The following is a 14,182-nucleotide window of genomic DNA, read 5'->3' on the forward strand; positions in this document are numbered from 1 at the left end:
GCATTCCTGATGATCATTTAAGGAATATGGAAGTGCCCCAAGAGCTGTCTAAGCAAGACCTGCCATGGACAGGACAAAAACGGGTTTGAAGGCTTTATCCCACTGTGTGCCACCAGGATGGCAATTAACTGAAAGAAAGTTAAGGGGTTTTTAAGGGGTATGGAATCTCTCATATAAAATAATGGCATTGAGTCTTTTTTACCTTTTTATTCAGTTAAAAGGCTAATCAAGAAACATCAATGATTTATCTTCAGCATAGTGATGTGTCACAGTGATTTTGATGTCTCATCTAGCACCCTCCTTGTCTGTTGTGCATCCTGGGGTTGTTTAGCTAACGTTTACTGAAGAACTGTCTGGGAAGCCCGTGCAAAAGCCGTCAATAGCCCTGGCTCCTTAACTTCAGCCCTTTTAGCATCTGACGGATCATTAAGCTTCTGCTTCGGTCATTTCTGTTGTTCTTCATAACAATGAACTGAGGACGGTGGCTGCAAAATAGAAGGCAGTTTTAAAAAACTAAATAAAAGTAATCACTTGCATTGGTGAATCTTGAGTCCTTCAACCCAAAGTTAGAAATACCTTAAAATTTTGTTTTGAAAAAGAATTGTTACTTGTGAACTCCAAGTAACTGTTGTATAAAATTTTGAATGTGAACTTCAAGACTGATTCCTCTCTTTTGCAGTTTTTCTGGATGCAACAACTTACTAGAAAAGGTAAAAGCTATTCCTATGTACCTTAATATTCACATTTATGAGTATAGATACGTTTGCTCATCTTTTTCTCCCTCCAATAAAGCACCCTATGGATTTCTGAATAACCTCTCTTATCTTAAGGCGATGCTTCTGGTGAAATGAGTCTATATGCTACCTTGTTTAAGGAACATCATATCACTGGGAAACGCTTGCTTCTTCTAGAAGAAGAGGATTTGAAGGACATGGGAATTGTTTCCAGAGGACACATTATCCATTTAAAGGTATTTAACAGCATATGTTGAATGTTGCAATAGGTTAGAGTGTGAATATTAAGGAGTCTACGGGTTTTCAGTAGTATTAACAACAAAAAAAGATACAAAGCTAAATAGAGAACACATTTGGTATAAAAAAACCCCAGGGTTAAAGGTCCGTATGGATCCAGAACCCAAAGCAACCTAGGCATTTCATGAGGCATGAAAATGTGCTCTGGTCTATGCTCCTCTGCAGTTCTTGGTTTTCCTGTGGTCTGGATGGTCTGTACTGCTAACGATTCGCCTAGGAGGGCCATTCTCCTGGCAGAAAGCTTTGGATACCTTCAGAGAGAGTTATCCCCAAAGATTTGGGAGGAGCAGATATGAAAACAATTACTTGAACTGTACCTTCAGAGAGAGTTATCCCCAAAGATTTCTCTTTAGCTGAGGGAGGAGCAGATATGAAAACAATTACTTGAACTGAAATCTCTGAACTTCTCAACTTTCACATCTCATCTGCAGCTTAAAACATAGTTTGACTAACAAAACTCCATTTAGACAGCTTTAAAGCTGGTTGATGGCCAGGTTGCTTTGCTCTTAAAGCTTTGTTTCATGATATTTTAAATATCTGTTTGTGATGAGTTAAGAAAATCATGGTCTGGAAAACATGATCACGATAGCAGTAATAGCATTAATACTGTAGCCATAGGGGAGAGTTCAGTTTCCTGGCAGTCAGCTTTGGAAAAGGATTTCTCTAAAAGCAGCAGCTATAATTCTGTTTGGTCTCAATGATTGTATATCACAGTTTACTAGTAAAGAGATATTCATATTCTAATTGCCAGTCCTGGATATTTAGCTTCATAAGTCACACAGATTTATTCCCCTTTTGCTCATCAGCCGTTTTTCCATGCCACACACCATTACTGATATATTTAATTTACATTTCCTACAGGGAAAATTATTGAAACTTAATAAAGTCAATAATGCCCAAAATGAAAGATTGCAGCTTCCTGGGTTGATTGAATGTAAATAAAAATAACCAAAACAACCCCCAAACATCTCTTTCTCTGATTAAGCAGATCTGATTCTGAATGTGAAATGGGGACGATCTACCACGACAGTTTCCAGAACAGGCTGTGTTTTAAACTCTTCTCACATGCCCTAATGCATCCACAGTGGAAAACACGGTGCATGTGGAGTTGTGCTGGTTTTTGTGCTGATATTTGCAGTATGAGATACTGAATAACTCTCATCTGATTTTGTTGATTTTCTTTTCTAGACTGCTATTGAGAAGTTAACCCATGACTACCTAAATCTGTTTCATTTTCCACCATTAATTAAGGCAAGTCTCATTCTTTATATAAGAAGTGCTTCTCGTGTTGGTATGAATATTTTACTGTTCTCGTGTCTCAACTTCCCTACTGTTTGCAGGAGGGCAAAGCAGTAGTTCCTGCAGAGGGTTGTGACAAATGCGGAGGGTCAATAGCAGCCATGGGTCACATCAGAACAATTAATAGGATAATAAAAGTTGTTTTCAAGGAGGCTCTAAGATTTTATCGGGGAACTGGTAGTAGTAAATTAAAAGACTACTGATTGCGATTCCTTTGCCATCATTAATCAGAAATTGCTCTTAAGAGCCATTCCTCTAAACTGGTGCCGCTGAGTGCTCACCACCGAAGAATGGCAGACCCCTGGCCCAGAATGAGCCCATCGTTTCTCAGTTTGTTAATGTTACAGGAGGGAAGGATGATTTATAATGTCTGGTCACCCTTGTGTTAACCTGTTGGTTTTCTGATACCAGTAACAAGAGCCATGCAAAAGGGAGAGGGTGTTTGGAAACCTCGGGGCTGCTAGAGCAGGTATTTGCCTGATTTAATTTGGTGAGCTAATCAAGCAATTCTAGACCCCAAAGCCTGAAGTAGCTTTTTTGAGTCATAATTTATTGCACAGCTATAGAGTGAAATCCACTTAAAAGTGAATTTGCATACAGCGAAACTCTGTTCCCCAAAGGGGAAAATGAAAGTCGGGGCTTCATCGCCGTGCTGTGCTGGCTGCAATTCCAATGGCAGTGTCTGCCACGATGCTCGCAGCAGCACTGTGCCACGCCGGAGCAGCTTGGCCAGGAGCAGAAATCGTGCAGCATCCCCCAGATGCCACCCACTGCGTGCCGTAGACCCATGCAGAAGCCCTGGCCCCTCTTGGAGCAGCGTGATGGGGGCAGAGGGATGGCTCCTTCCTGCTGCCTGCCAGACTTGTAGCATCTGAAAGGCAAATCCTTTCTACCACCAAAGCCTTGCTCCTGTCTCCCAGGAGGTTGAGTCTCACCTTGCCTTTTTTTTTTTTTTTGGCAGGATTCTGCAGGTGGAGCCGAAGAAAACATAGAGAAAGTAGTGAATCTTGAACTCGTTTTTGGTTATCACTTGAAGCCGGGCAACGGTCCAAAGGTAAGCTGGGAGCACTAGATTGGTTGGTTTGGTTAGCAGTCACTACCCAGAGGGTCCAGTATCTTCTGGACACAAAAAGATAATTTGCTGTGAGAATCCTCTTGTTTTGGGAAGTACTGACCAAATGTCAAGGTGGCAAATGGGGCTGCATCAGTGATGGGGAACCGCACCCCAGAGCGGGCAAGGAAGAAAAGAGTGGCACAGAAAGCTTTAACTGAAAGCTTTTGTTTCGTTGTGAAGAGTTTTTTTAACCATAATTTTTGTAATTCAGGCTTTCGCTTTGTTCCTTTTATCCCAACGGGTGTGAAATAACAATCCGTTTATGCAAAAAAACCCAATTCACAGTTGAGCAATGCCGTACGCCTGATGTTAGTGGACAGACTATTACTTCTGTCTCGGCAGAAAGGTGGCATCTTTTTATGCAACTGAGAGGAGTTTGGAAAATAGGTGGCATGCATGGCTGCTGGCTGGGGAGGATGGGACTGGTCCTGGTGGCGACTATGGTCACTCACAGTACTGGGGAAGGAGGGAGGGGTAGGTACAGCACATTGCAGATGGCAAAACTACTGTGCAGCGGCTGGTAAAAGGCAATTACCAGCATGCCACATCCTAATCAAACCTCAGCTCCAAGCCGAGCTGGTTCAAGGATCTCTCGTTACGCGCTGTGTAACGGGAGCGTTGACAACTCCAGATGTTCCAGCAAAGCATTTCCACCACGTCGTCTTTTCTCAAGAGTGAGGTTTGTCCCATGCTTTTTGTTTTCTTTATCCAGCCTGCCACGGACTCTTGAGTTCAAGGGTTTTAGAATTAATCATCTATGTGGAAATGGTGTGCAAAGCATTTCTGAGTTAGAGTCAGGGGTTGTGACAGCAGGATTTGTTTCCTTTTGTATTTGACAAATCTGCATTGTGTGTCCACCCTAAACTTGTGGGTGGCTGACTTTCATCTTGTGTTATCCGGCTGCTTTGCTTTCAGGGCATATTGTTTGCAGAAGTCTCTTGATTTCTGTACTTGGTGGTGCTTACAGAGAAAGCATTTAGGTTTGTACTTAGTAGGAACTTGGACTCGTACTGAAATCATTTCATCAATTTGAAAAAGCTTTTTGCTTTTTGTCTGGAGATATCCTTTTTTTGTTTGTTTCTTTTATCCTAAGCACTTTTTTTTCCTATGAAAATCTTCTTTATCACTACGTGATTTACTTAGACTGTCTCAGTATTCTTGAATGCATGTAGCTTATGATGCTGTACAGCTGCTTTTTTGTAGGTGTGCATCTTTCCCTCCCATGTGCAACTCTGCAAGGAACTAAAGGTCCATGAAATAGCTCATAGCTCCCTTCCATTTCCAACATGGGTTGTGAGCTGTGGTGCAGGGAGGTAGGCAACCTCCCCCCAGAAAGAGCAAGAGAAGGAGTGAATAGACCTCTTGAGTGTTGGAGAGAAATTCAGGTTTCACTCATGCCTGCTGAGTTTGAGGACAAGTAGGTATTTTAGCTGTGACAGTAAAATTTGCAAATGAGACAGTGTGCCAAAGTCTACGGGACAGAAGCTGAATTGTTATGGGGGGGGGGGGCTAGTTCAGCAGCAAGAGAAGGAGTGAATAGACCTCTTGAGTGTTGGAGAGAAATTCAGGTTTCACTCATGCCTGCTGAGTTTGAGGACAAGTAGGTATTTTAGCTGTGACAGTAAAATTTGCAACAAATGAGACGTGCCAAAGTCTACGGGACAGAAGCTGAATTGTTATGGGGGGATGGGGCTAGTTTAGCAGGCCTGCGTAGTGCCGGCATAATCTTTGCAGGTTTCTGACGTGCCAACTGAGACCCCTTTTTTTTTTTTGGTCCTGCCTTCCCCATGGCCTCCTAATTGGTTTTCTCTGCTCTGTGTGCTGCCAGGCCCCTTTCCTAAGGAAGCTATTCCCTCTGCAGCCACGGGCACGTGCCAGGCATGCCTGCCCTGGCATCCGCCCCACCACAGCACCCATGTCCCTGACGCCGCTCCAGGGAATGCGCAGTTTGTCACCTGAGTTTGTCTGGGCTGGAAACTTCCGTCCAAGATCTGCTTATTAACTCATATCTACCTTTAAAGATGTTGCAGGTAAGAGAGTTTAAAAAGTGGCCTGGGAGGAGTAGAGCGACTGAGCTTTCGGGCAGGATGCTAGGGCCAACGTGAGCGAGGTAATTTGCATTAAACATAACACTAGCAAAGACTGGTATGGTACATACAATACAGAAAATTTGGCTAGCTTGCTTCTTTGAAAATCCCTGGATACAATCTTCTAGCTCCCCTAGAGGCTGCTTTAAGCCAACTACTGCTGCCACCTGGATTTGTTCCAAAATGAATTGGAGATCCCGGGTAAACCAGGATCGAAGGGATTAAACTTCTTTTACTGTCCCATTTCTGTAAAAGAGTGGTGCCTCTTCCTGTAAAACTGGGTCAGCAGAAGCACTTGGGATCGTACCTTCCACCATCTTTATAGCTAAAAAGCTGTCCTACATCAGTTTAAAAATAAATTTCTCAAAGCAACTTTACCCTAATCAGTCCCTATAACCGGCTGCCTAGCTAAGAAGCATTTCTCCTGTTTTAGCCATGAGGAAAAAGAGGCTCAAATCTGGGTTACAAGCTGAGAACGTGTGTTCCCCGAGTGATGTGTAGACTGTGTACATCAAGGGAGGTTATTAGGCTCAGCTGGGAGCTGGTGCAGCGCAGCAGGAAGGGCTCTGTACGGGGGAGCAGGTCAGGCTGGGAGGTTTTACCCCAGGCTGGCTCTGCGCTGGTCTCCAGGCTGAGTTCCTGTTAGTTATCGTAGTGCGTCTTCTGGCATGGTTGTACCTGGAAGCAAGCCCGTCCACATGCTCTGCCAAAGCATGGGACAGGACAGACACGTGGGACAAAAGTACGCTCCTGATCCGAAGTAAAGCTCTGGTGTGAGCACAGCCTCAGCGTGCAGCGCGACATATCGCAATGCCACAGGGCATAAAAGTGCTGGATGAGCTGGTCCAGGGCCCAGAAACCATTTGAGGGGTTCAGGTTAATTCAGATGCATTTGGCTAGTCAGAGCACAAGCACCGTCTCAGGTGTGAAGATGGTTCCTCAGGGCGCGGGTGTCCTCTCCCTGGCACTGCACCGAGCCCTGTCGGCACAGCCAGGGCATCTTTTCCGTAAGCAGGCAGAAACTTAAGGGCCTTAGGAATGGCAGCACCCTTTAGCAAGGATCCTGATGAATATACTTCAGGGTGGCATTTGAATGTTCAGCCTTGTCTGTATGCTGAATGAAACATTGACTTCCCAGTATGCAACTTTACCAGCCTTGGATTTGTTGTCTAATTTAAACTGCATCTTCTAGTGGGATTATGTTGGTTTCCACCAGCTGACAGATGCAGTCATTTCATTACAGTTTCCTTCCCTTTTTAGCTGCATCTTTGGAGGTGATGAAAGCTCAGTTGACCTTTGTGCTCTCCGAATGCATCAGGAGTGAGCGCTGCGAAGCTAACCTGGCTTTTAGAGGTTTCTTTTCCAACTCTTGTGGTTCGAGTTATGTGGTTACTTCCATTCACTTCCTTTTAATGACCTTTCTGTACACAATTCCCACTGAGCCGAAAGGTGATAGATTTAGACATTTTATATTAATTTTTTCCACAAATTAAAAAAAAAAGGGGACACACACCAATTAACTCCAAGACACCAAAGAGGGTAAAAAAACAAACCCTGGCAATTGTGGCTTGAGCTGATTCACAGAACTGCAGAGGGAATTTTCAATGGCTTTCTCATCCTAGGTGGCTCATTAAAATTTCCCAATCAGGGAAAGGTGTCTGAGCTGTGTCGGCTCCGCACTGATGAATCACCCAACCCCTTAAGAAGGATGCTTCACAGTCTTTTTGTCTCCTGTTGATCCATTCTTTAGTTTTGGTCCTCAAAAGGGCAGATTTCACCATGCCTTTGAATGTTTTCATTTTTTACTGAGTGTGGCACAATCTGACCTATATCCAAACACAAAGCCTTGAAGCTGGCTCACCATTTTGCCTTATTTTTCCCCAGTTACCTCTCCCTCCATTTGACAAGGTAAGGAGCAGAGCCTCTTCAAAACCATCTGCTAACTGTGTGAACTATTTTCTAGCCTTGAATATCCAAACTGGGATATATTTTAATGCTGTTATTTAAATGTGTAGTGCAAAAGTGAATATAATATTAAGGCTACTTTAGAGAGACATTGTGACCAACTCTTCATGTGGAGAAACCCAGGTTGGCGAAATGCAGGCAGTACCAGACAAACCAGTACTGAAATAGCTGTTGTAACTGGACTGCAATTTCACAAGTGCTTGAGACCGTTCCTGCTGCTTCTTGCTGTCCACCCTCCCACTGCATCAGCACTCATAAAACCTTTCTTTACTTTCTTAAAAATAATTCCTAGTTAAGACAGATGTGATATCACCAGTTTAACTTGCCATGTAACCTGCTCTTCACATTGCAAATGTGGCAAAAAATAAAGCAAGGGCCAAGGTCTAAGATTTAAAATTCCAGTTTTGTAGTTTTTCAGTCATACATGTTCCCCATGCTCTGTGGGTATTTTAACCCACTTCAGTAAATAAAGGTGTCGGAGGAATTGGTTTTATCTGGCCCTTCCTATGCAAGATACTTGCAAGTACCATGACTTCTAACGTGGGGTTGCTTAACCTTATCTCAAAACCTCATCTTCTAAAGCCTCTCTCTCTAATTACATCTCAAAGCACAGTGCTTTCACTACTAAAGGCTAATAGTTAATGCAAGAATCAGAGTAGCTGTGTTTGCGTGATAGATTTGCTCCTATTCTAATAAGTAGTCGGTAAAGGGGTAAATACTTTGTGAAGGAAAAAAAACCAACACCACTTAAGCTGTAAAATAAAACCACAGCCACATTTAAATATAACCAGCACCATTAAGAACTGGTTAATGTAGTCTGCTGAGGAGGTGGGTCAGTGGTAGAGTGTAGAAATTTTAGTGCAGGTGATCTGAGCTCCTTGGATTTTCTTTCAAACAGGCTTTTCTGGACCATGTATTGTTTTTACACAAGGTGGAGCTGGTTTAACTCCATCACCTCCGCTGGGATTGCTCCAGCTGTAGCATGCATGTGTAACTGAGGTCAAACTCAAGCCAACACCTTGTAAAATCCTTGTGTAGGCAGTGCTGAGCCAGGGTTTCCCATCAGAAAGGATTCCGTAATCCTGAAGAGGCATATAGACTTTTCAGCTAGGTAATTTGCTCACTTGACTTTCTAGACTTTTTAATCTCAAGCTTTATTTTTATACTTTGGCCACTCTGAATTAACTTGCTGCCTTCCACACGTTGTCTCTCACGCGTACAGCCTCAGTCACGGAGTTGTCTGCAGAAGCATGGACGGCTTCCCAGTGGTCCGTAGGCTTTGCACATGCCCTCTCCAGACAAAAGCCTGGAAGAGGAGCCTCTGTCCCTGGCATGTGCAGGACACGTCCAGCAGCCCTGCCATGCCTTTCCCAAGCTCCTGAGCACCCTTGTCCCCACGTCTGATGTCCCGCAGGGCTGCAAGCCCCCGTGTGTGAGCTGTAGCCTCCGTGTGCCGCCCCACTGTCAGTGAGGAGGTGGTGCCTGCACGGCTCCAGTGTGTTGTTCCCAGGAGCGGTCCGCGGGAAATGCCACTGGAGGACCGGGCTGGCTCAGACAGCACGGGAAGCCACCCACGCAGCCCTCAAGGAAGGGACTGGTGTTTTTCATGCTTCCACCTTTACAGTCCCACTGTGGCAAGTGGGCTGCTCCTGTGGATGATGATGCCTGCAGTCCCCTCTGATCACATGGCAAGGGCAGCTTTTGGTGAACGCTAATGGCAAGGCTCAGGACCACTGTTATCGCAGAGCTCTCCATCTCGGCTGCTGCAACCTGCTCTTCTCGGGGCACCAGCCCCCAGCATGTAGCAGCACCCAGTATTTACCATTATGTTCCCCTCCGTGGCGGCGCAGAGCTTCGCAGCGCTGGATATGAAAGAAAGGCACTGTCAGGGGACAGATATTTTTGGTGCCGCCGGGTGGTCTGCGTAGGTGGTACAAAGGCCTCGTGCTTCTCCAGGCGAAGCTCCAGCAGCCAGGCAGTGCCTGTTGCCTCGCGGAGGAGTCAGGGCTCCAGCTTTTGGAGGAGGCACCCAGGCAACTGATAACATAAATATATCTTTCACTTGCTTTGTTTCTGTACATTTTAAGACCATCTCTCTCGGAAGGCCTCCCCTCCGCCCCTGTTTTTTTCTGCCTGCACAGCTGAAACAAAACCGGCGGTGGAGCCACCTTCTCTCACTGGAGCCTGGCTGGCAACAGCCTGCCCTGACCTGAGACACCAGCCATTGTTAAGGGTATAACACATTTACATATTTTGCAATAAAACATCAGTTATTTGCATTACTGTGTCAAGTTTTATTTGATTCTTTCACCTAAAAATGACTCATTTTCCTTTCTTGTATTTTAAAAACCAACTACTCTAAGCTTGTTTGAGAATAATCAAAAATTGCCCATTTAGCTAGAAGTCATTTTCTTTTCAAAAGGCAAATGTTATTTAATCTTTCAGCTGTTCATTGTGCCATCATAAATACTTTCTTTTCAGCACAGTTGTGGGGACTGAAATGAGCCCACTAATTGCCTCCCATTTCGACTGACATGTGGTGGTTTAGTGGAAAGAGAACACAGCGGGGAGAAGGAAATAGGAGGCTGAGAAAATGAGAGCTAATTATTTTCACTGCCTCATGTCAGGCTCTGTGTCAGCCTTGTTTTTACAAACTGGAAGGTTTAGCACTAAATAAAACAAACTGGCGTCATGTTTTTATATACTGGCAGTGTCATGGAAGCAGCTGCACATCTCAAAGACAATATAATGCCTGCATTCGCATGGACACCATCTGACAGCCACTGTGAGCCACTGCTAATGAGGATATCACAGTGGTGCCAAGTGAAAGGTGCTGAATTATGTATGATTCTTCATCAGTGCAGCAATAGTCCTGTACATCATTATGAGACATTGTTTTGCTGAAGAGATTAAAACATTCTTAGTTCCAGACCCTGCAACCTATACACGCTACAAGAGGTTATTAATGGAATTTTTAGGGAGAGTTTCTTGTGGATTTCTTTTTGGTTAAAAATATCTCATGGGACAAAGCCGTGGTGGGTCATGACACTATATATATAAAGAAGAGAAGCAAATTAACCATAATTGTGTTATCTTCCTTTAAATCCAGAATAATAAAATATAGTGTAGCAGGGTGATACATAATGATAAATAACCCAAGTGCTGTCACTAGATGTTCAACTCTAATGCCTTTAAAACAGCAGGTTTCAGCAGCTGAGATAGATAATAGCTAAGAATGTAAAGGAGCTTCTGGGGACCGAAATCATCAACATGCTACTACTTTTAGTACCAGCATGACCAACATTTTTTTCATATTTGTTTCATCTTGCATTACGTCTTACTTTTCTTCTAATATCCAGTTGCCTGCTACAATGCCGTTTCCGTTTTTTCTTCAATATTAAAAAAAAAAGAAAGTTTATTGCAACCACCGATTTTAAGACAAATCGTGGATTTGGGCCTCCTTGAAAAATGAGGCATCTCCCCAGCACGAGTTTTAAGCTGTTGTTGCAGGAGACATGTTTGTTGTTTAAAGCCTGTGCCTGATCTTTTTTAATTTCCCTTTTGGTTTTTGTCGCAGGCATTAATGCATATGGGGTTAAAGGAGTATTGTCGCCACAGTAAGCTGGAGACCTAATTTTTAAAGTGTTCTTATTTTCTGTTTCGAAGCTGAGGAGAAGTGCTCAAAATACATGTGCGATTTGCTTTTCTTTTCTACAGTCATTTGCAGAGGCTGCTGATTTATTGGCTTTGTCGAAGTGTTATTCGGAAATGTTTTTTCATACAAAGTTTTGCTGGTTGTGCCTCTTGGTTCTGAAACTAGGTATTTTTTTTTAAAACAAAAAGCTGAAATTCTTTATTTAAATCAAAATCAAGCAGGTAAATAGTGGGAGGTATTTTAATGCTTGATGTCCAGGGAAATCTCTTTGAAGGACTTGTGTAAGTATATTTATCAACCAGACATTTGGAACAAGCCATTTCCAAATTATTTTCCCACATACACCTGGAATAAATGTAGCCTCGATCCAAGAAATCTTATGGCTCCAATTCATCAAAGAATTTAAATACGTATACTTGGTTATTCTAGCCAAATCTTTGCTTAAGTGGCCGAGGATGTCTCTCCTATTCATTGCTAAATAAGAACCTAGAACTTGATGGGAAAACAGGGAAATATCTCCCTTTCTGCAGCACACACATCTCACATTATTTACTGTGTGGTTGAACAAAATGGTTACCAAGTTTGTAAGACTACTTCTCTTAGTGCCTTGATTCAGAAATCACCTACCTGCTGTCTTTTCTCCTTCCTTTTCCTTCCTTCCTTCTTTCCTTCTGTCTTTCCTATCTTTTTTTTCTCCCAGCCTCTGCTTCCCTTTCTCTCTTCTCTTTATTTCCCTGTCTTTCTCTCTCTCTTTCTCTCTTTCCCCTTTCCACCGATGATTTTACAATAATGCAAAATGAAAACCTTCCCAAATAAAACGAGAGGCGTAGTTTTGAGTGACCAGAGAGGGTATGTTTGTGTGGTAATTTGCCCTTTTGGTACCTGCGTGGTGTGGCTGCAGAGGACTCCAACAAGGACCGAAGGTTTGGGGGCTGGATTTGAAGGACGGGAGAGCGTACTCCTTTCTCTGAAGCTGCAGTTCGGAGCCGGGGAAGGCGGTGTTTGTGCAGGGCTCGTGCATCCACAGCTGCGTAGGGCAGCCTGATTTGTTACCGCACGGAGAGGGCTCCTGCGTGCGCGGCGGATCCGGCGAGGGGCCGGGTGCTGGCAGGTGCCCACCGCCTGCTAGACCCTGGATTTACACAGCTTGTCAGCCTTTTCTTTAGAGGTGGTTGTTTGATTTATGTTGTTTATTAAAACGAGCTCACGTTTGTCAGATCTGGTCTGTAGGGAGATGTGAGTGAACAGCACAAAGTCCTGAGTCGTGAAGGCACAGGAGCCCTGGCACAAGATGTGGCTCTGGCTCTCAGGTGCTTGGCACTGGTCTCACGGCAGGAGATGCACTGAATTAACTGGAGGATAGTATTTTATGTCAATGTTTTGTTCTTTCCTTGGCTCAGGTGTTTTTGTAAAACTTACAAACATGGTCAAGCATCTTTTCTCTAACCTGGGGTTCAATCTGCAGTAGGGAATCCAGGTAGCATGAATTTAGGGGGTCCTGCAGAAAAGTCTGGCAACAAGGACAGTGTGGGCAGGGAGAGGAGCACAGCTTGAGAGGCGAGGAGGAGTCAAAGACAGCTTGCTTCGCTGTTGCTGTTCAGTTAGGGAGCACGTACGGTCCTCAGCTGACATCAGGGCCAATGCATCGCGCTGTACCTACCTGGGAAGAGACAGGCATAACCCTGGGTTAGCTCACAACCCAAAAAAGCAGGACAGAAAAAAGACATGCAAAGAGATACAGTCCATGATTAGGAAATGGAGGCGCAGGGCAACTTCGGTGCCTCTATCGGGTTGCGCAGGAAGCCGATGGCAGAACTGGAAACTGAACTCGGTGCCTCCGAGTCTTGGTCCAGTGCCCTGACCGCTGGACCGCAGTTCCCATCGCTCAGACTCGCACCAGGGTGATGTGAAAACCAACTCACACGTCCACTCTGCTCGTAAAACGCAGAAGCTTTCAATGGGGACAGATGGACACACAGGGCCAAATGCTTTCATAAGCATAATTTCTTGTTGCGGTTCAGAAATGATTATACTCCAGTTTTCTTTTATCTTGGAATTGCCAATTCAATGCCTGATTGAAAGCTTTGAGACTTCTGAGGGCTGAGCTCCTACGTTACATTTATGAGAGATGCACGTGCAAACACTAGCAGATAATCGCATGTGCGAACGGATACTTTTTAGGCTGCTGTACGTTTGTGTGTGCAAATAACTGCTTACGCAAGCCCTTGGCCCCAAGCGGCCATCTGTGTCCCGATTGAAAGTTTTTGCATTTTCTGAGCAGAATTGAGAAGACTGCCTCCCGCAAACGCTGAGACCGCACCTGCCCGGCCGGCAGCGTGCGGCGGACACAGACCCTCCCAAACCCCTGGCATGTCTGGAGGAGTTCCTGTGTCCGTGAAGGGCAGATCCCCTCCTGCCTGCACAGAGATGGAGACACTCTGCTTCACTGCAGCCCTGTTGTCCCTCACAGGACTTTAGGATTTTTGAGGGAGCTCAGTGCACCGGCCAGTGTCTAACGCCCAAAGCATCTGCCAGGCACACCAGCAAATGTTGGCTGGTTTGCACCATGGACAGGCAGTCTCCAGTCCCCAGTGGGAGCCTCCCTGGCCACAGGCATGAACCCCGGTCCCAGCACTCAGCCCACGCGGTTTGTCCTGCAGGATGCTGCCAGAGCCATCAGCTTCTGCAGGCTCACACCTGTGCAAAGTGTCGGGTATTGGCCCCATGTTCAGCTCACGGGATTATTTAAGGATCTCTTTCATTGCTTTGGTCTGTTAGCCTCACTATGATTATTTTCTAAGCTGAGCTTGCCTATAATTACTAGTGCAATTGGAGGTGCACAGAAGTTGAGGGTGCTCAGTGCCTTGCTGGGCACTCAGTATCTGAAATAATTGAGCTGTAATAACCAGCTCATCCTCTTGCCTGTTATTTGAGCGACTGTCTTAACAGTGTTTCACAGACCCTCTGGTCATTTGTTCCTGGGTTCACCGGGAAGGTGTCCTTGGGGCTGGCTGCCAGCACTGGCTGTGAC

The 14,182-nt window shown here is 44.8% G+C and overlaps 1 protein-coding gene across 4 annotated transcripts in view; it reads left to right on the top strand.

Moving 5' to 3' along the window:
- Positions 1-14,182, top strand: part of MAP3K20 (mitogen-activated protein kinase kinase kinase 20) — a 94,945-nt gene that overhangs the window by 72,281 nt on the left and 8,482 nt on the right. For 3 of the 4 annotated variants that reach the window (XM_035896283.1, XM_035896281.1, XM_035896282.1), the window contains 4 exons: positions 680-710; positions 831-970; positions 2,220-2,282; positions 3,292-3,384. In XM_035896283.1, coding sequence (XP_035752176.1) covers positions 680-710; positions 831-970; positions 2,220-2,282; positions 3,292-3,384 — 327 coding nt within the window. The remainder of the gene's footprint in view (positions 1-679; positions 711-830; positions 971-2,219; positions 2,283-3,291; positions 3,385-14,182) is intronic. The other variant, XM_035896280.1, reaches the window with a different exon arrangement.

Source organism: Egretta garzetta, unplaced genomic scaffold (genome assembly GCF_000687185.1).
Source record: "Egretta garzetta isolate BGI_Z169 unplaced genomic scaffold, ASM68718v1 scaffold16, whole genome shotgun sequence".
In the NCBI taxonomy this organism is placed as follows: Eukaryota; Metazoa; Chordata; class Aves; order Pelecaniformes; family Ardeidae; genus Egretta; species Egretta garzetta.